General features: G+C 44.1%; 2 protein-coding genes across 2 annotated transcripts in view; one reads left to right on the top strand and one right to left on the bottom strand.

Moving 5' to 3' along the window:
* MRPS5 (mitochondrial ribosomal protein S5) overlaps positions 1-22121 on the top strand; it is a 1175798-nt gene that overhangs the window by 1122051 nt on the left and 31626 nt on the right. The gene's annotated exons all lie outside the window — the stretch shown is intronic.
* On the bottom strand, positions 113-22026 carry LOC135312754 (syntabulin-like). The gene is given in 9 exon segments (XM_064448512.1): positions 113-549; positions 552-618; positions 620-1262; positions 2486-2635; positions 3629-3832; positions 6504-6603; positions 11177-11296; positions 11739-11838; positions 22000-22026. Coding segments are annotated over 9 exon segments (1848 nt in total).

Below are 22121 nucleotides of genomic sequence, written 5' to 3'. Positions count from 1 at the left end.
AGCGCGGTGGGGTGCGGGGGTGGGGAACATGGTGACTGGGAGCAGGAGGACTATTTCTGTAGGCAGCAGTACTCTCAGAAAACACCAGTTACAAACATCCTGTAGAAAGGCTTTACCTTTTCCATTCTGAAACAAGTAACATGTTTTCAAACCGATTTATAGGGCAAATCAAATAGTCAAGAGCAAAACGGTGGACTAGGACAGAACTGCAAAACAACGCTCCAGTACTGTAAATGAGATCTGTTCCTGCTCCATGAGTACTGAAAGCCCGCATGATAGTTGGTACAACAGGGGCTGCTACAGCCAGATCGCTGGCGAGTCTGCTGCTCCAGTATGTCTTCTTTATTCCTGTCTGAGAAACAGTATTGACGTACCCAAAGACTTCATCATCGTGAGGTTCTGTAAAATCAAGTTCTTTCACAAAATGGTTTTCATTAACTCCGTGCTCCACCTTCCTGCATGGAGGTGTCACAGGAGACAAAAGGATGGTAGAGTTTGGCTCACCTGGAGTTAAGTCCACTACGATACCAGAATCACTGAGGCTTTCAAGAGAAATTGACCCAATTCCTTCAGGGAAGAAGGCGGGCTTAGAGGACAGGCATCTTGAGCTCTGAGCTCTGAACATGTTTTGAATGAACTGCTCCCCTTCTAGGCTATATGGCACCACATCAGTCTGGATGGTCTGCTCCACCATCATGTTTCTGACTTTCTCCTCCTCCTCCTGGGAAAAAGTTAGTTTCTCACCCAGAACATTTTCAAGCATCTCTTGATTCACAATAGAATTGGAGGGAGCTGAATCACTCAACTCAGAGGTTGTGGTGGTCAAACTCTCTTCAAATAAATCAGTCCCGTTAGCTGTGTCCTCATGAAGAAACAGCCCACTACCTGCCAGCTCCTCCAGAGCTTGGTCCTCTGTGGTGGGGCTGTCTGGCATCGTGGTACACAACGGCTTCCCCTCAGAGTCACATGTGTACTCTGGGCGCTGCTCGTCTCTCACAGAGCTCTTCAGGGCCATCTCCATGCTCGACACCAAAGATTCCAGTTTCTTGTTTTCAATGCTTACGTCTAGGAAGTATTTCTGAAATTTTTTGTCTTTCTCAGCCAAGCTCTTCTTCATGCTCTCAATACCTCGCTTGAGTTCTTTAATTTCCCTCCTTGCTTCCAAGAGGCTCAGCTCCATCTCCACATGATTACACTCGTCTTCGATCCAGTCTTCCTTCATACGTTCCACCTGAGCTTTGAGCTTTTCGATTTCTCTTTCCCTGGAGCAAAATAAAAATATCGTAACACTTCTGGTGACTGCCTAGTTGAAGAGTCAACGTGAGGCTCCACCTCACTGGGGTGGCTATGCTGCAAAGATGCTCCAAGGAAGAAGCAAATTCCTCCATGCATCATTTGCTGCCACCTCTGAGAGAACTGGCAGAGATGTCAGCTGGCTGCCAAGACGCACTGGCTGATTCCTAGCTGGAGTCACCAACCTGGCCACACAGCCAGCAGCCTTGTGGGCTATGCTGTGATCCTGGACACTTGGAGGTGAAAGTGGTGGCCTCTGGGTTAGGTCCAACCAGTACAGCGCTTGACATCTCACCTACTGCCTCACCCTGGAGGAAATGACAAACAGCTGCCTGGATGTGTCCCCTGTGCCTGCCAGCAGCTCGTCACGTATAGCCAGAGCCAACAGTGGCCTCAGACAGCAGGATGGCTCAGGGCTGCAGGCACCTGGCTTGCTTTGCACCGGGCTTGCTTTGCACCCCCCCAGCCCAGCATGGATCCAGAGGCTTCTGCCCTCACTTGCAAGCAAGTGGGGAGAAGGGCCCCCTGCGTGAGATCCAGCCCTCACAGGTACAGATGTCGGGCCACCCAAAGCAGGACCAAGGGGTCCCTGGGACTCTACCTGGGGGCTCCATTCAAACAACCCTTTGTGCCCGCTTGGGTTGTGTGTGCTGGAAAGCCAGTTCTCAGAGCACAGCTTTAGTAAAAGAGAGAACATCTGTTGCTGTGTAATGTACATTGTTGCTTCTTCGCTTAGCATCCATACAAAGTGCTACTGCAAAAAAGTCCATATCTAAGCAACAAAACCACAAGCGGGCACACTAGTTTGTGGCAGAGCTTTTCTTTCATTAGGGGAAAAGGGGGACATTTGTCGTCGTATTTTCTGAGCGAGGTGGAACTTTTTTTATGTATAAAAGGTCTCAGTGCTAAAGTAGGCTGGTGAAGAACTATCCTTTAAAAGTCTTCTATCGGGAAAGTTCAAAAAAAGGGAAAAAGAGACAGCCATATTTGTAACGAAAGTGCACGGTACATATTCAGTGAGCACACAATGAAACCTTAAATACCTGAAAACAACCTAATCAGCCCGACCATATTTCCAATCTCTTAATGAAAACTTTACATGGTCAAGAAAAGAGTAAAAATGATCAGGACTCCCATCCCTTAATGCTCCTGAATAAATCTTGTCCAGTCTTATTTCTGAAGTGAAATATACCTTTCTGTAACTTTGCACTCGGATTCCTTCAGCTTTTTTTTCAAATGCCGTATTGTAACTTCTTTCTGCTGCAGAGGAGTCAAATACCGCTCCGGATTTTCTGGCTTAGTGCTGCAATTGTGACCACAAGAAATAGATTTCCCTGATCGCCTGAAAAGAAAAAAACCATCACACCATCACATAACATCACTCCTACAGTTCTTCAGTCCTGGCAAAAAGGAACACATCCCATAGACTGATATGGCGCTTGGCTCATTTTGGGCTCCTCAGTGTCCACACAAGTGACTCCCTCTGGCAAATCAAAGTACTTGAGAAAAGGGCTGATTTGTGGCTATAGTACAAAATTTACTATTTATCATACTTGTTTTCAGTGCCATTGCCTCAAATGAGACATTTAACTTTAAAACACCTAGCCATCTCCTCACCCAAAACGGTGCCCAAGAGCAGGCAGCTGGGCCATTGGCAAGGGCACCCAGCTGCAGACACAGCCAGCTAAGGAAGCGTACAGACTGAGTTCAGCTCCACATGTGAGTTAAGAAGCCGAGCACCCTGAAACCTACATTAATCCTATCTAGCTTTAGGTGTGTATCTGACGTGCTTGGCTGTTGAGTTGCCTGGGGTGGGAGGAAAGAGAGAGAAAGGGAGGGAGAGAAACAACAATTTCTTCTCTGCAATACGTGTCGCATGCTCCCGCAGGTATTAGTTTTCTTCCCTGTAGAGGAAACTGCACACAGAGGTACCTAAGGCCGGGCAGGGTGAATTTTCACCCGAGCATACAATATTTTCTATACAACCCCACCCAACTCTCTCCAAAGGAGAAAGGACCTTTCTGTGAAAGAACCAGGAAAGCCACATGAGAACTGACAGCATAAAACCACGGAAAGGAGCCTGCCTTGGAGTGAAAACCAGCTACAAAGTGCTTTGACTAAAAGTAACCTTGAATTTTACAGTACTGAAACAGTAAAACTTTTACATGGGATAGAGCACACTGTTGATTGTCGAGCCACCAATATGAAGAGTCACACCCATGCTGAGGAGCAACACGACCCCTTTGGCAAGCCAGACAACCAGCTGATGCCACATTTGAGTGCAGAGAGGGTAAGTCAGTGTGCTGAACACCAGGATGCTGAAATAAAGACTTACCTCGTCACTTGGCTGCTGTCACTTCCTTTGTTTGAGCCTGAGTTGCTTCTGCTGGCTAAAGAAGCCCCATAATTCTGACGGGTGTTCGCAGGACTCGGCTGGGTTTTGCTCAGTGTTGACAAAGGGGCCTTTTCACGGGAAGCAGGTGGGCTGGGTCTGGACTTGTTGGATAAGGATCCATTATTCTGACCATGAAGGCCACAACTGGAGGAGAACCAACATGGTTAAAGCATACTGGATTATCTTTATCACACAACTCATTATGTGTCTTATTTCACGCACAAAGCTGTCTAAACACTAAAACAGGTAGATAACTGTGAGTGGCCGGGAAGAAAGTCCTGAAGTCATCAGCCACTGCACACTCTTTCACTGACTGTGGGGCTCTCAGTCTGAATTATGTGATCTAGGGAAACGTTGGCCATTTTCACGTTTCTCTGTGGATAGCACGGTTCCCACTGACTCCACCAGATCATCCACATTCCCTGAACCTCTGACTCCATTAAGCAATGAGAGGACTGCAGCCTGGGCTAGGGCCAAAAGAACCACGCTTCAGCCTTCCCTGGCCAGACCGGCAGAGGGATGCCTGCTCATGGAGGTTTGCTCTAAGACTGCTTTCATGCTCCTTGGCAAGCAGCCTGAGGGATCACAGTGTGTGATGAAAACAGATTTGTTTGAGCCACTGTTCCTTTCTCTCTTTGGCATAGAGGGTGCTTCAGCTGCCACTGTCAACTATTCATAGAATCATAGAAGAGAATCATAGAATCATTAAGGTTGGAAAAGACCCCTAGGATCATCAAGTCCAACTGTCAACCCAACATCACCAAGTCTCCTAAACCATGCCCTGAGGTGCCACATCTACACATCTTTTAAGTACCTCCAGGAATGGCGACTCTAACCACCTCCCTGGGCAGCCTGGTCCAATGCCTGACCATTCATTTGCTTAGATATAGTTCAAAGCCTACGGTGAGCAGGCTGAAATAGTATTAAAATAGACAAAGAAAACCACAGATTTTTTTCTTCCTTCCTTCCTTCCTTCCTTCCTTCCTTCCTTCCTTCCTTCCTTCCTTCCAGTTTCCCTCATACGTATCTACCTTTCTTTTCCCACTCTTTATTAAATAACCTGACTGTCGACTGTGGGCTTGAAAGCAACTGCTATCTGTGCTGCTGGCAACTGCCAAAGGACTGAGGTGCTCTGAGCACAGCTTCCCAGGGTGGGTTCCTCGCTTGCTCGCTTGGTTTGTCTTCCTGCACTGCTACACTGCTACCTACATCCTCTCATGGACTTTGTTCTTCTCAACTGTAATGAAAGGGCTGGTTTCAGAAAAGAAAAAGGCAAATCCAGCCAACCAAAGAGGCCTGAACATAAAAATTTAAATACCACAGCACTATGAAGCAAGAACTCTTCTCAAGATTCCCTAACTTGGTTTCGTCCCCCCTCTGAAAATGGAACAGTTTATAAGGAAAGTGGCTGCTGCAAACCTTCATCACACTGCTGTGGTTTGGGTGATTTTATAATTATTTTACAATGAAGTGCGGGACTGTGGTTTGTGACAACACTGAGATTTTTCAGAGGAAGTTGAGTCAAACAGTTAAAAGAGAACATATCGCAAAGGAGACCTCTCCTTCCACTTCGTACAGTACAGCATCAACTCTTGGGTGAGGCAGAATTCACATAGACTGTGCATAATGCAGCAATGCCATTGAAGGAGCATTATTACAGAGGACTTCTGTCTAATTAAGTGGGTCAGGATGCTCTAATTTGAAGTTACATTTAAATGCACAGAAATACATGCAATGATACAGAATCTTACTGCAAGTAAGGTGATTTTAGGGCTTCATATTATACTTAGTATTTTTCACACACACACACGCACCTCCGGCCAGTACCTTTACTGGTTAGATTTAATCTAGAGAGTGCTTAGGTAATGTTTATTTTTCTAATGAACAGTCTCATGACACAGATAGGAAACTGCTCATTAAGCATCATTCTGACAATCTCTGTGCGCTGGGGCACACTCCGACCTCAGAGACATCTGTGTGACTTAAGCCTAGAGGTATCCCACTGCCAGTCCCGGCCTGCCTGCCAGCACTTCCACAAAGGGCAGGAAACCCGTCCTGTCAATCTGAACTCTTTCCACCTACTCCAAAAAATGTAACCAGCAGGGATTTTGTGGGTGGAGCACAATGTGCGCTGCTCCACCCAAATGTCCTCATCCTCGCATTCACAAGCTCTCTGGATTTGCACTTCACAAATGATAGGGAGAAATCTTACAGAAATCTTTCTTGAAAGATTTGTTTAGATAGATAACTCATTTTTTTATATTTTTTTTTTTTTTTGCATATAGTTTTAGTTACAGAAAGGTTGGGCAAGGGTGTTGAATACAAAAGCATCAAAGGCAATATTGTCTACTTCTTCCTACAAAAAATAAGGTCATGACCTGGAAAGGCACATGCCAAGCTGACAGTTTATTACAAAGAGAAAACAGTGATAAGACCAAAAGGTTAAGGTTAACTTCTTAGAGGTACTGCTGTTAAGCAACATATACCCAGTTGCCTCCTCCTCCACTCCAGCTGAAGTCTCTTCTGTCTTACCTGAGGGTATCTCCCATACTTGTTATGAACAAACAACACAAAAATACCTGTCGGCTGATCTGGCCTATTGACATGTTTTGGTCTCAAAAAATATAGCTTTTTTTTCCCCTTTCTCATATTACAGTTCTCATCAGTGTAAGTGCTGCCCAAGAGCATAGTGTTAGCCAAATTGTTTCAAAACTCACACTAGTGCTATTTTATGTATTAGCTGCAAGGCCTTACATAGTAGTCTATCTCTGCACTAGCAACTCTCTCACTCTTCAGGAAAAATGGCTTTGCTTACTTGTGAGAAAAAGACCTTTTGCTTCCAGCAGCCGACACATGGGCTTCAGGCACTGAGGTACAGCCTGTGTTGCTTGAAGAGCTAAAATTGGTTTTAATCCCTGGAAAAGAAAAGGGACGAGTAAAAACACAGTGGAAATCATAACTCAAAGGCTGTTTTAAAAATCACGATGAACAACAAGCATCATCCCTTTGCCCATCCTGTGTGAATTTTAGCAGTTGCATGAATTTTCCAACAACCCTGATGTCAAGCACGTGATTTGTTCTGGATTTGCAACATTTCTTCAGAAGTGGCACTTAAACAAGAGCAGAGAAAAACCATTTGGACACAAACCCCTCACACTAAAGAAGCCCTTTTAGGACACGGCTAGGAACATTTGTTGTGACCACCTGTTTGCTTTCTTACAGCCGTCAATACAAGAATCAGGCTGCTCACGTGGCTCCTGCAGCAGCACACAACTGTAACTGTAGATTTCGCTTGCTTTAAACCATAGGAAAACACTACGCGCTGGGGGAAAAGCCGCTTCCATTTTGGTCTCTGAGACGATGTACACATACATGCATATGTACATATACATGTGTATAGGCTAATAGGGTATATGCGTCTGCGTATGTACACACATATGCAGGTTCTCGTGGCACACAGAAGGACAGTAAAGCAGTTCTAATAGCCTTAAATCAGTCCAATAATCACGCGCGGCTCTCAAGTGCTTCTGGGGTGTTAAGCCATCTACCTGATTTCTGACTTTCTATGGATCACAGCTTTTATTTCCCAAGCCCTGGCATGTACAGGGAAAACCGCTTTCATTTTGCTACAATCAGTAGTAGGCAGAGCCACTAAGAAAGTCTTATCACCTGGAAAAATACCCACCCTAAAGTTAGGATTTTTTTCAGTCTGTCACTCAAATGGCAGATGTCCAAAGCCATACCTGGGCCTTACACTGCAAAGCCACAATATTGTACGATGACTTTAATCTGAGGGAATGGAAATAACTTTCCAACAGCCTTTAAACAGCTGGTCAGGGGGAGCATCTCTCACCTGAGAATTTCTGGGCGCCGTCTCACGCACAGACACCCCCAGCCAGCAGCTGCAGACTTACCATGAACCCCATTTTTGCTATATTTTCCATGATGCATCTGCAGATACCATCATCCCCCACTGGGGTGGATAAACCTTCAGCTGCACAGTCGTTCTTAAATCCTTTGCAGAACTGATGGTGATGTGCACGTCTTGTACCCCAGTTGACTACTTTTGTTGCTGTGACAATGTGATTGCGAAAGCTCACACATCTAAGTCCCAGAACAACCCACCTCAGCAGCATTAACCATGAAAGAGGCTGCCGTTTCTCAAAAACCATTTCTTTTGTCTGAACTGGCTATAACACTTGTTTTGCCCTGATCTGAGACTCCCCTGACTAAGAGGAGTGTCTTACCCACCATTTCCCACAAAGGATACCACATATTCAGTCATCATGAATTTCTCATTTGAAATTCATTCATACATATATTTCCATGCTGCAGCCACTCAGTGTCACAGTGCTGGCAGGCAAGACAACTTGGCACCATGCTCTGACGGAAACGCTCATGCCACACGTAATGGCATCCAACACTGAGAGGCCCGTCACTCTGGCCCCAGCCCACCTTGCAGCAGGCTACAAGCAGCAGCACACCCACTCCCTAGGAGCAGAGCTGTGCACCGCTCTGTGCAACGGGAAGAACAACACAGCGATGGCCAACAAAGTGCTGCAACGTTTTCCAGGATTGCTTCTTGCCTGCAAGACACTGGAGTGAAATAGTGCAGTATCAAGTGCTGTCCCTGCACTTTATTGCTCAGTGGGCAACGGCACTGAGCTAAGAGAGTGCTGCAAACAGCATCATGCTTTCTGCACTGCCTTTTAGCCTCCTTGCTGCCCTGACAGCACCACTACAGTCACCTAGCTCTAGCTGACATGGAGGGGAGAGGGGAGCCTGCAACCCCACGACTGCATGCTGTGCTGCCCACGATGAGGAGCGCAGGCAGTGCCAGCTGGCACAACCCAGGCAGAGGCAGAAAAGGCAGTGACGGTACGTCAGACGTGTGTGCACATCTGCCCCATGGGTTGGAGGACCACTGCTTAGGGAGCTAACACCGTCCTGCCACAGCACTGCAATTGGCTGGGCAAGGTAGAACAGCTTAGGTATACTTGGTCTGCCAGGACAGTATGCAACCCCATCACATACGTACCTATGTCTATGGAGCCAGTATATACATTTCTTACACAGAGCCACACAACAACCGTACATGCATGCCTGGAGTATAGCATCCCAGTCTGCTATTTATAGCCATTACAGATGGTTGGATACCTTGTGGCATGGTCTTCTGGCCTCAAAAGTCAAATTTTGCTTGCACTTGAGCATGTAATATTTTTCCTTCTATAAGAATAAAGCTCAAACTTTCCTGTGTGCATTTGATTGTCCATGTGCTATCTAAATGGTAAGGTTACAACATAGAAAAAAGGAAGAAGTGTAAGTAATATCTGTGACAGGAACACTGACAGCTGAGCAGAACTGGATTCCTAAAACTCAGGATGCATCTGAGTTTAGTAAATCTCTTAAGCTAATTTAGTCTTTTGGTGTAAGTCTTTCTTATTTGCAACTTCACCACTCTTTCACAGCTGCCAAAGTATAGAAACCACAGAACTACCTATCTTCTGACTCCATAAACATGACCTCTTAATATATATCTATGTGTGTGTATATATAGATATAGAAATCATTCTTGATGCTAGGTTTGCATATAGTCACCCAGTGAAACAGAGCTGTAAATGAAACAGCGCTGACAGAGACAGCTTGTCCTCAGAATGTAAAGCACTTCAATTTGCTGAGCTTCTGTGCCTTCAAAAGCATCCTGTTACACAGCAAAGAGACGAAAACACAAAAACAGGCCTGAATTTCCCACAGCTCCCCTGCCTCCATCAGGAGACCCTGCCTAACCCCTGCACCCAACACACCTGAGAAAAGTAAGTTCTACAATCTAGAGTTTTGGGCAAAGTTGGGCAACCTCTGCCTAGTTGCTCTATCAGATGCTGGGTTTTATTTTCTGTTCATAATTGTGGTTTATTTATTGGAACAGGGACTGGGCATGCATTTCCCCCTTCTTCCAGGCTCTTCCTAATCTCGGAATCATAACGACAGGTGAGGACCAAAAGAGATTGAAGGCATCTAAAACACAGCTTCCCCAGGATTTATATAGCTACGTACGTAAAAGCAAGCAAATGTTCAAAATGCCACCACTATCTGCAAAGACCTGCTTAGTTGTTTATGGCTGAGTTTAAAAAAGGGGGACAAATATTTTGATAGTTTTATTATTTTAATTTAACTAATTCTTAATTAAAAATAAATCCTTTCCATTTTTAATTTTTAAAATTTTATCTTTTAAAAATATAATTAAATATTCTAATTTAATTAAACAAATTTAAAATTTATTGAATTAAATTAAGTACATTAATTAAAGCATTAAAATATCTCTAAGCATTCTAAATATTTTAGATTGAAGATTGTCTTTGTTCAGTCTGAGAGAAAGGTTTTCTTTAATGTTTTGATTTGGCAGCAAACCCCAAATCAATTCTTTGCATAACTCCGCTTTGAACATAAGAAAATGGCAGACAAAAAAAAAAGAGGGGATGTAGAGGAAAACAGAAAAGGAAATAATCTATCCATTCTCAGAAAACAGTTCAAACAGTTCAAATCCCAGGATTCTCTTTAAAAAGGCGGGGTTCCAAAAAACGTCAACAACAATGATGACAGGATTACAGGGCACTGTTTATGAAGGAAGATTAAGGGAATACAATTTGTGTATTCTAATCAGTCTGGCAACACTCTACCATGGGGAGGAGGAATACAGCTGGAAAACTGTAAAGAAAACCATTTAACAGCAACACAGGATTCTGGCTATGATGCATGTTATGTCATGAAAAATTACTTTAAATAAAAACTGATGTTTGGTGGAAGTGCTCATAGTAGAATGTAGCTGGAGTATGTTCAGAATATTTTAAGCAGGGCATCAGAAAACTATTTTCAACACTGGCATAAATAATACAGATTGTAAATTACAAGCAGAGCACCAAGAAAAAAAAAAAATCTCCTAAGAGAACATCTATAATGGCCTTTCCATAGGCACAGTATTTCCTTCCATACAGGTGAAGCGGGCTGAAAACCACGGAAAACAGCCAGAAAGAGCAGAACATTTGCTGCAGTAGATACACAAATTGCAAAGCCTGTTCCAGCTTGACCTCACACATATTTTAAAACAAATACTTAAGAGCGTGCAGTGTGTATAGCATCGGTTTCTCTATTTGACTCATATTCCATAACGAATGAGCAGAAGAGAGAAAAAAGCTTCTTAAATATAAAAAAGACTTTTTTTTTTTTTACTAAAGATCACTGCTCTGGCCATCTTCCATACCTGCCTCAACTCTGACCTCTAAACCTCAGTGCCCTTCTTACGCCAGGAGCTCAGCCATCTTTTCCCGATGGAGGAGGAGCATGTCCCCACAGTCCCCAGGAGACCTGCATCTCTATCAAAAGGCATTTGGCACTAAAAGGTGAATTGGCTGGCACAGGTCTCACCTTGTCCAACAGCCCAGCGGCTGAGGCGCTCCCTGCAAAAGTCCCATATCTGCATCCCCTACTTACTCAGATTTGCAGTTGGAGCCGTGGCTTTCTCACGGACCACGCGCAAGGCTGAGCTTGAGGTTGCAGGCATCCTGAGGCGAGAATCTCCCTTTAACAGTTGGCGTCCCACTTTCAGGAGATCTGGAGTGGTATCAGGACAATTAATGGGCCAGAGAGAGAGAGAGAGAGAGAGAGAGAAGAGTTATGGTGTGCCTGCTGGGTACTTGGCTTCAAACCCCCAATAAAAGAGTAACTAGATTATACAAAGTGGAAGAGCTTCCCTGGGAGCAGACTCCCTGCATCCCCTCAGCCTGCTCAGCAGCCTGCTACTAGGGCACTCGTCTCCTTTGTGCTCAAGTCCAGCCTCCAAAAGAGGCAAACAGATCTAAGTAGAAGTTTCTTTTCCCTTTACTGAACTAAGTAACAGGCATCTCCTTTTAATGTTCTTTTCCTTTGTGAGGAAGGACGTAAGCACCTAAGTGCGCAAGATTTGTGCCCGAGACCCTGAATTGTAGGTGGCCTGTGCCACCAGCCCAGAGCTGAGCAGATCATTGCTTAGGACAGATGGGATTCAGGCTTTCGCCTTTTACTTGCCCATTCCTCCTTTGTAACTTGCTGGCTTCTTTTCGGGATCCTCTATTATCTCTGTGATGTCTGGGTGCCTGCTGCAGCCCGAGAGTCTTCTGAACAAAAGGAGATATATGTCTTGAGGGGCCTCAGCCCAACCACGTCCCTACTAAGCAACATCAACAATAATTTTTTAGAAAGGGTGGATCATACAATCTGTGACATTTTTCTAGAACACTTTAATTTAACAGGAACTTGCAGATTTGGGTTCAAAAATACAAAACACTTGAAAGCCAAAATAGTCTTTGTAGGTGCTACTTTGTTTATTCTTCTTTGAAAGAAATACGTGGCCCTTTGAATATGTTATCCACACCAATTCAACTCAATTTGTTGAAATTCAAACTCTAAATCTAAAACATATAAAAATCCTAAATAAAAAACCATAGCGCTATGCTAATAATTTTTCAAAGATGCTTTTTCAGCATCTTTTGCTCAAAATATTTGTCTTCCAATTATATTCCGTTCTTATCTCTTGGAAGTTACACAGCACTTTTTTCACTTCAGTGCAGTTCAGTTAGCTTATACCCTAAAAATTCTTCGCTCCTGCTAACAAAATTCACGGTGCAACGGGAGATACAGGCTGTCCATGTGCAATGCTAGCTGCCTTGGGCAGCGGTCCTCAGAAACAGGACAAACGGACAGTGCCCAAGCCTATCAGGGATGAACAGGAGAGGAAAAGGCATCTAATTAGACTTACTTGAAGATCCAAGTGTGATCTTCAAACACAAACTTTCTTCCGCAAATGAATGTCTAAGACTGGGTTTCCTTTCTGTTAAACAAAACAAAACAAAACAAAACAAAACAAACATAAAAAAAAAAAAAAAAAAAAAAAAAAAAGAAAAAGAAAAGAGACAGAAACCGTACTTGGCTTCAGTAAAGGCTAACAGCAGAGCTGCCATAGACCTGATGAGGAACACAGGAGACCGGGGTGGGATTCATCTGACTAAGCATGGATGTCTCTAATGTAGACACCCATGTCTGAGCCAGCCTCGGTCCCATATTTAGGCAACCGAGAGTTCGTCAATATAACCAGTGAGTTCAAGGTACTCCCTCACCCCCGAAACAGCTCCCACAACGGCCAGGAGAGAAACGGCAGATTCACCTGTTAAAGCTGTTCCACTTCTGATCAGCAATGGGACCAGTCACTGGGGCAGACAAGGGGGGCGCCCCCCCATCTGCAGCCCACAGCTCCTGAAGGTTGTCCAAGGAGACCCGTAGATTCGGTTTTCACCTCTCCTGAATCACAAATACCGAGGGATTTACCCCAGGCAGAGGAGCCCCAGCGGGATCCGCCGCCTGCGCTGGGTCCGTTGACCCAACTGGCAGGGACCGGTCAAAAACTGCCACGGGGGGGACCCAGGCGTTCCGATGCACGCGGAGGGGGCTGGGCTATGCAAATGAGGGCACCCCCAGCAGCCGCTTCCCCCCTGCTGCCAGCCGCCAGGCCTCACAGCACCAACTGCTACAACACACCAAGCCTTCACAGGGTGACGCCTCTCTGTGCTCAACTCCGGGATGCAAGCTTCGAGGTTAGCGCGGGCTTCAGCCTGGGCACGGCATCCTCGCTCACGGAGGGTGACATGTGCGCGCTCATTTCCCTCTGAAAGAGTTAAAAATAACATTAGAAACCCTCAAGCTGACACAACAACATCTTCAACTCGTTTAAACTAGGCACAGGAGATGTTTCTGTGATCCGAGTTTTTAAGAACAAAAATACATGCTTTTTTGAGCCTGCAGCCGTTTTAATGCTGACTCTACTCCAGCAGTGCTTATTGAGAATGAAATCCATGTGCAGAGAAAGTAAGGATCTCCCTTAGCTGCCCGTGTCTGGGTACCTATTGGTGCTCAGTTAATATCTGGAAGTGTCTTAGACTGGAACCATTTTTGTGTAGTAATGGAGGGCTGTGTTCCGTTAAGTAACAGGGAAGACTATATCCTGTGACCTTTTCTCTGGTGGCTTGGTATGTATGTGCAGCAGTTGAAATAAGCCCAATATGGCTTCCTGGAGACCAAAGCGTTCTGGAAGACAGTGCTGAGCAGTAGGCTACTAGTGCCTGCAAAGTTCCTGTAGTCTCTTTCTTCCCCACTCCCCAGCAGATTCTGGGCTGAGATGCACCCAGATTTTCCAGGCAGTGATCAACCTAGTGGACGATAAACTGGATTTTCCTTTAAACTGGATTTTCAGTTAATTGAAGTTAGTTAGAACTTGGTTGCTTCTGCAAATTGTAGATACCTATCTGCACCTTTAGACTTTCTAAATGCCAACAAATTTATTTTTTTTCCCAACAGGAACAGTGAAGCTAAATGCTCTTTGGCTGAATAAGCAGCACTGTATAAAATGTCTCGTGTGTGAAGATGTTTTTTGTACATTTATAATCGTGTTGAAGTAAAAGAATAGTATGAAGTCGTTCTTCTAACAGTTATTCAGTAGGTCTACAGTAAGTAAAACCACGCTGGAATAAGAAGGTCTGCTAACAGTGTGCTAACAGTGCTTATAATTAGTGTTCTGTTAACCAATGAGTTGGGTTTTCCCGGGCATAAATTGTGTTAGGAATGCAAAGCAAGGCTGACATCAGGAATGAATACTTCCCTGGTTTAAACAGCTTGCATCATTCCATCCAAACTCCGCTCAAATTCTTGCTTTGGAACCCAGAAAGAATGAGTCACATGTGGCTGTAGTTCATCATAGGTGCCTCTTTATGGAGAAACGAAACCTCTTCTGAGCCTGAAAGGTCGTAGCTTTATGTTGAATACGCGTAGGAAGTTTGGAATAGAGATCAATGTTTGGAATAATGACCAAGTAAAAGAGCAGTGAAAGGGTAATCACTTTGTGGTTGTATTTATTGCTTGTATTTATTTTTCAGTGACTTCAGTTCCTCTGTCTGAGGTAATGTGAAGGTCTCCTCTCATCTGGATGCTACTGAAGTCCAATAAAATCACTCAGCCAGCGGAGTGCATGGAAACCACCTCTCTGTGCAGAGGAGTTGTGTGTTGTGCAGTTTATAGGGCGGGGCAGAAACATGATCTGCTGTGACTGTCCTCACTTCACAATTGCAAATGAATAGCAGCACTGCTTAACGCCTCATGTGGCTTTTTGGAATACCGCTGCCTTTACATGCAGGCTAGCGCGCATATACCGTCTTCCTTTCTGCATCGGTTCAGAGGTACAGGGAACATACAAAAATCTGCTACTGTAAAGTGGCAAACATTATTACTCTGCATATGCTAGACTGACAGCACTGTCACCTATCTGGCCTTCTGGTGGAATGTACAACAGTGGGTCATCACCTCAAAAACACCCTTGGGAATTCCGTTAACTTGGGAGGTAGATCCTGATGCAAATTACTAATTTCATTCTTCCATGACAGACAGCAGAGCAGCTTAACAGAGCACAGGGAAACTTCTGGCCATTAATAATCAATGAAGGGAAACCGTGAAGGTACTGAATAAGTGCAGTCCCTCTCCTGTCCTGCCCAGTCCAAAGATAATATGAAGCCTTTGTACCTCAAATACTTCTAAGTTTTGTGTGTCCAGTTTGTCCATAGTTGGCATCTACCAGACACGGCTGCATCCAGTGATGACAGCTTTTAATTCTCTGCATTTTACACACTGATGTGGATGCGCACGGGTAGTTTAGGCATGTTGAAAGTTAACTCCTTTCGGCCTTGTCAATGAGAATTCTTGATTCTCTTTTAATAAGCACATCTTTATTCTTACCGAATCTGTGTTAAATTTCACCTTTTCAAACTAATGAAGCTTCACTTTTATTTTTAAGTCCTCTTGCAAGCAGCTTGACAGATTTTTCTAATCTAATAAACTGAATGCGAAGCCGGAGCGACCTCCTAACATCATTCTGTTACTACTTATGCAATCGAGGAGAGAGCTGCAACGTGGCACTTGGAGTATGGATCCAGTTGTTGCCCCAGCGCCACTCAGTGATGTGTTCTAGCTGAAGTGGGGAATAAAACAAGTGGATTTGGGGGTTACTTTTTTCCTTTGCTCTAGTCAGCCATGTATTTGTTGAAATTAGAAACCTATTTCTGTCGACAGATTCTCTGAGCTAGCAGGTAATGATGTCTGGGGTTTTATAGCAGTGATAAGAAATAATGCTAAAAGGATATACAACCGTAGACTTTAATTTTTTTTTCCTTAAAGGCTATTGTTTCTATCTGTACTGAGCAATAGAATACAACACAGATGCTGAATACATGAAAAGGAACATTAGAAGTTGTCATCTCATCTGATCATGAAGAAAATGTTTGTAGTACTTGCATTACCAAGAGGATAGCTTCTGATGCCTCTGCTGAGGGGAAGGAGGGACACAAGCCAATGTCCTAGGCAAGTCAAATTGTTTTGGTCTGATTTTGAAAAAGACAGGTAGTATTGTTACTTGAAGCATTAGATTTGTCTAAATAGCTCTGGGCCTTACAACTGTCCTACGTTCTCCCTGACACACTGAATCCTTGAGAACTGAGTGGCTTTTAGATTGTAAAATATTTGGGCAAATTATGAATTATAACCCATTTCTGACAGGAACTTAAAGTATGCTGAAAATTGGACTCGTGTTCTTTAGCAGTTCACATTTTCTTTAATTGCAGACAACAACAGATAGCAGAAAGGGGAAAAAAAAAAAGAGAAGCAGCGCAGCAACGAAAGAAAATGGGGGAAGAAGCCCAAAGGCTAATGAAAGAAGAAGAAAACAAAACTGATGTAGAAGCGTCCAGACACAAACCAGGCATCAGTGGCACAGTGCCAAGGAAAAAGAGAACTTCAGCTCTACAACATACATATTGGTATTGATTTAAGTATTTCTAGGGCTTCAGCATTTCTAGGACTCCAACCGTTTGGTTTCAGGGCATTCTTCAGGGCATCTTGGAAGGCAGGGTTCTCTCAGAATATCTTCAAAGACTAGTAGGTGGTTATTAAAGGAGAAAAAAAGCCCACAGAAAATCATGCCTTGATGGAATGAAGTTTCCTGCAATAGTCCTATTCCAGCACCCTTCTTTGCAGCAAAAGTGATTGAGCAAGGATGTTGATTGAGAGACATCCTTAATGAATAGTTCAAGCCTAGAGAAAAGAATGGAAATACCTAAGAGTGTGGTAAATCTCCTGTATTGTCTATGCTTACCCGAAACATGTAATTAAACAGTTTTAAAGAACCCTTTGCTTCCTGCCTGATCGAGAATGTCTGCTTTTGCCTTTCCATAAAGGTATTTATAAATGTTTCACATTTTTCCATGGGAGATAATATTGACGCGTGCAGAAGAAAATTACTTGTTAAAGGTGACCTACGACTCTCAACGTACTCCTGGTAGAGTACGCTCTGGTAGAGCACAAGTTACAGCTGAACACAAAAGTGGATTTCTTGTCACTTTGTCACTTGCAGCCCCTGTGCTACCATGCCCCTTTACAACACTACAGTGGTTAACAGCAGGGGCATCGCTACACAGCAGTGGTGCGTGCTGCTCCTTTCTTATGAAGGCTAATGTTGTGAACGTAGGGGAGCAATTCAATCGCTTACTTGTATTGGTAAATTTGTATTTCTAGCAGAAATTCTTCTACTTCCTACATTAAGGGGGAAAAAAAGTCTCACGCTGTATACTTGTTGCATAGGTAGTACAACTGAAAAAAAGGTGTCCTCCTGTGAATACACCTAAGTGTGAAAATTCTCAGTTCAGTTAACAGCACTTCTCAGGTTCCATTTTTGTACACTTACTGTATGTATTTACAGTGGGATTCCACTCAGAAAAGCGTGCAAGGTAAATAGGCAGTAGAAGACAACAGTAGTTTAATGAAGAAGAAAAGTTAATGTCTGCTGGAGGGAAAGGTGTGTGGGAGGAGGAGGGTCCATGTGGTCATTATGTGCAGCTCAGAACTTCAGTGAATACCTCCTGCATCTTCTGCTGTGCGGATGCTATTATCCCTGAATTCATGGGCTGTCTTGTGGCAGATGAGCGAGGACAGCAAATTCTGTGCCTGAGACGGGTTCCCTGTGTATCCAGGGTCCTGTGAAGTTGTGACAGAACGGGAAGGGGCGGGGGGACTAGATCACCTCTGCCTCGAAAAATAGAATTTTTAACTAAGTTGTAAGACACAAGTTCTGCTTAAAAGAGAAGTACTTGAGAAAGTAAAGACAGTAAGACTTACTCTGAATGGCCTTTGTCATGGAGAAAAGTTTAAAAAAATATTTAGTATGCTTGTCATGCTGCTTAAAATCTTGCACAGACCAACTGATTTGACAGCAATTTTTAGACATTAAAGAAGTCATTGAGAAATGTGAAATTTTAAAACACCTTTTAGAAAGCAACAATATGCACTTTTGTGTGTATCTTCTGCGCAAGGGTTCTGGCTGGAGTAGAATCGATGACTACAGCCTGTCCGGACTGAACAGCAGTATGGCAAGCAAATCTGCTCCTAGTACACACCTCTAAAGTATCTGATGGTGGATTGGAGATAAGAAGAAAGTCTGTGAATAAGCTTTAATAGCAATCCGCGTCTGTCCTTTCAACCACACTGATGAAGCAAGGAGGCACATGTCATAATTCTTTCCCTATTGCTGACACAGGGCAGGGAAACCTAATACCTGTTGCCTAGTTTAGGTTGGAAGCGACATCGCATCTTTCTAAAAAAATTAGTTTAGTGCTTACTATTGCTATTTCTGAGACAATGTAAAATAGGTGCAAATAGATGTTATTTATTAAAAATAAGAAAACATTGGCTAGTTAAGAAGTTAGAAACAAAGCCGCTGACTGCGTCATGAGAATGCTCGTGTGTTTTTGAGCCTTCAGCCGTTTTAAAAACGATTAGGTGCTGCCACCTCCTGCACATCAGCCCTCCTGCGTTGCTTTGCCCTCTCCTGCTGCGTACTCACACTGTTTTGCTGTTCTTCCCTCCATTTCCCTGCCTGTACTTGAGCACAACTGCTCTAGGTATTGCTCCCATCTACTCTACCAAGTCCTGACATAATGCCAGAAAGGGTACAGTGCTCTCGCAGGTAGTAGTCTGTATGTCAAAACAGCATGCATTGGTTTCATATGTTTTCCTGCGCTATAGTTGCTTGTGTTTGCAATGTCCCATGTTCATTTGTCTGAAGGGTTTTGGAGGAAAATGCTCCCCTGTTCTGCTCATGTAGGACATAAATAAAACAGTGCTTCAATTTTAGCGCATTTCTAGTGGTTGGGATTTAGGTGAGGTGGTTGATTTGGGGGGGGGAAAGAAGGCAAAATGAGGAAGTGATCAGAAGTGAAGAACAGCCTTGTGAGTGGGTGGACCTAAGTAAGCATGCAGGTGAATCTCTGGTGAGGCGGTGGGCAGTGCCTGTGCCTGGGTGTTTTCAGCAGCTGAGAGGCATGTTGGGTACCTCTTCAGCTGAATATTAAAGAAAGGCTTCTTTGAGCCTGGATTAGAAAGAGAAATGCATAATGGGATTATCAATAGGTGTTGCTTCAACCAGGGAAGGAGCCGACTTGGTTCCTATGCTACCCTGTAAGCATGAATTCAAGCAGCCCCCTGCTACCTGACCCTTAACCTATGCCCTGCTTGTCCTCCCCACCTGCACACTTTGAGGCAAGACTTCCCAGTGTGGTATGAACAATTTCTCAACTCAGAAAAAGGAGGAGGTTTTATTGAACTCTTTGGAGGCTAATGGTCCTCCCCTAGCTGCTCCATACAGCACCAGCAGGATCCAGGTGAATCATGACTAAGAGTAAAGCCAAATATTACATGGGGAAAAATCAAGATGGTACATTTGTCACAACAACTGGGATATCCTCTGTGGATCAGGGAGCAAAGGCCAGTCCCACAAAGTCTGGGACTGGAGCATTTATCGTGGTACTTCAGGCCTCTTCTTACAAAGGGTACCTTGAGCTGTCTACATGCTTGCAGGATGGAGGAGGAAAGGTGGCAGCTTGGAAGCGAGCTGTATTTCGGGTAGAGATCAGAGCACGGACTTCTATCAGGAATGTGGTGGGAACTCTCTTGCTGAGCATAGGTAAATAACTTATGAGAGTTGAGCGGACAGAAGATTTTTAAGGGCAAGAAGCAATTTTGACGTTATTCTGGTGTTAGCGCCTTGTGTCTTAAACATGGACCATGTCCAAAACATGGTTTGAAATGAGTTCAGCCTATTGACATTTTAAATGTAAGTGTAGGTTCATACTGCTTTGTTGCCTGCTTGCTGCAAAAGACACCCACGTAGTCACAGGTGAATCTCTCTCCTAGAACTGAAGATCTAAACTAGTCCTCTAAACTAGGCTCCATTTCACCACCACTCACAGCAAAGATCACTTAAACAATAGTGGCTGTTAAAGAGAAACCCAAAATTGTGATAAAGATGGTAAAATCACATATAAAATATTGCGCTCTCAGCCTTGAACAGACATGCTTTGAAGTAGCAATAAGGCATGTTGTGTCATGTGTTCTAGTCCCATCCCCTCCACCCCCCAACCTATTAATTTTGGCCCTTGTGCCCAGGTACTTAAAAGAAAAGCTTTTGAAAGTGACTTTGCAGCAACTATGTATTGCAGTAGTGTCATAAGGCAAGTCAAGTGGCCTGCAGGAACCCAGCAAGGTAGGTGAGCATGGAAGAGGGTGTTGCTGGCAGAGGAAGCAAGACGCTCTCATCTTCTCATCTTTGTGAACTCTTGGAGCCTGTGTTACATCAACATGCCTGTTCGATTTCTCTTCCTTAGTGAAATGCTTAATGAACACTAGGGAATCTGTTGCAAACACAAGTAATTCAGAACCCAGGCATTACAAGGATGCAAAAGGTCTCTGAATTGCCTCTGTAAGCATTGGTGCATATCACCCTCTTGAGTGTTGCAAATGCTCCCCACATGCTGGCCAACTGTTCCTCCTTCCTTGTGGCTAATTCTTCCCCAAAGCGGCAGGGCAGTGCATGGCGTTGTCTGGCTTCACTAGGCTTCTTCTGCTCTGGGTTGCACAGAGAAATATTACACTTGCTTTGCTGGAGGGGAGAACAGGAAGCCAGTGAGGTTTAACCGGCCAGAGGTGTTGTTGAAAGGTTGGGTGGAGTCAGGCAAACACCGCTATGTCGTCTGTTGGTTGGCATTGCCCTCCTCTGAACTATGCACGGATTTCAAGTTTTGGACAGGAAGAATTTGTGGTTTGATGGTCACAGTGGCATCTCGGTGGGCACACTGAGACTGCATGGCTCTCAGATTAATTAAACAAGGTATTCTGGACTTCTGTTACATGCCGGGAAGGCTGACACTCTCCTGGCAGCACAGAAATGAGCAGTTACAAGCTTCTGGAAGATTGCATTGAATTAAAGATTAGGCACTTGCATTTGTTAACTCAGCATGGGTGCAGTCATGCAGGTGGCATGTGTGTCCACAGACCAACTGGAGCCTTTTTCTCTGCCTGAGTGCTTATGCTTGGAGCTGTAATGAAGTTTTTCTCAGCAGAATTCTGTTCTTTGGGTCCTGATGGTTCCTTATGCCCTGATACAGTGCCTCCGCCAGCTCTGCCTGTGGCCAACAGCTCAGCTGAGACCGGCTATTTTATATGGCTTTGCTACAATAAAACACTCACACATTTACCATTTCTAACAGGCTTCATTGAACTTGTGATTATAAAGGTAATTTACAATAAAACAATTAAATAAACAATAAGCTAAAGCACAATACATTTCAAAGGGCTCATATGACTACAACATTCCAACACATTAAAACTTTAAAACAACATTAACACTCAAATTGTACCTACACCTATACTTATCTTTCTAACACGTTTCAAGACTCTCAACAAAGTACCTTTTTGGTTACAGTCCCTGTAAACACACAAGACCAGTGAAACACTCAAGCAATTGTACAACTGAGAAGAACACTACACAAGACAGGAACAAACAATGTGCTGGAAACTGCCTGGGGAATAGGGGGTTGACCTCTAAATTGAACTGACTCTTTGGACAACGAATGGATAACACTAGCATGCTCTCTGGAATACATGTGTGACATCCTTAGCGGGAACAAGTCTCCGTGTCACTCAACACTGTAATTTCACAAAAGTTTTAGGTTAGTGCCGCCTAAAGAAATAGCCCACCTTTCTCTGGCCGTTTGCTCCCGTGCACGTCTCACGCTACTCTTGAGCCAGTGCAAAGTGCTGGTATATTTGCCCAGTGAACCAGCCAGGGAAACTCATTGAGCTTAACAAACAACAAATTAACATTCAGCAAACAAACATGAAAGAGAACTCACTGTATTCTCCTTGATCTCCCTGGTCATGTTCACTGTGCAGATATGTTGGCACCAGAAAGACACCAGCGCGGTGGGGTGCGGGGGTGGGGAACATGGTGACTGGGAGCAGGAGGACTATTTCT

This window comes from Phalacrocorax carbo, chromosome 3 (genome assembly GCF_963921805.1).
Source record: "Phalacrocorax carbo chromosome 3, bPhaCar2.1, whole genome shotgun sequence".
Lineage (NCBI taxonomy): Eukaryota > Metazoa > Chordata > Aves > Suliformes > Phalacrocoracidae > Phalacrocorax > Phalacrocorax carbo.
The sequence above is the reverse complement of the archived record's forward strand: the minus strand, read 5'-3'. Positions and strand labels throughout refer to the sequence as shown.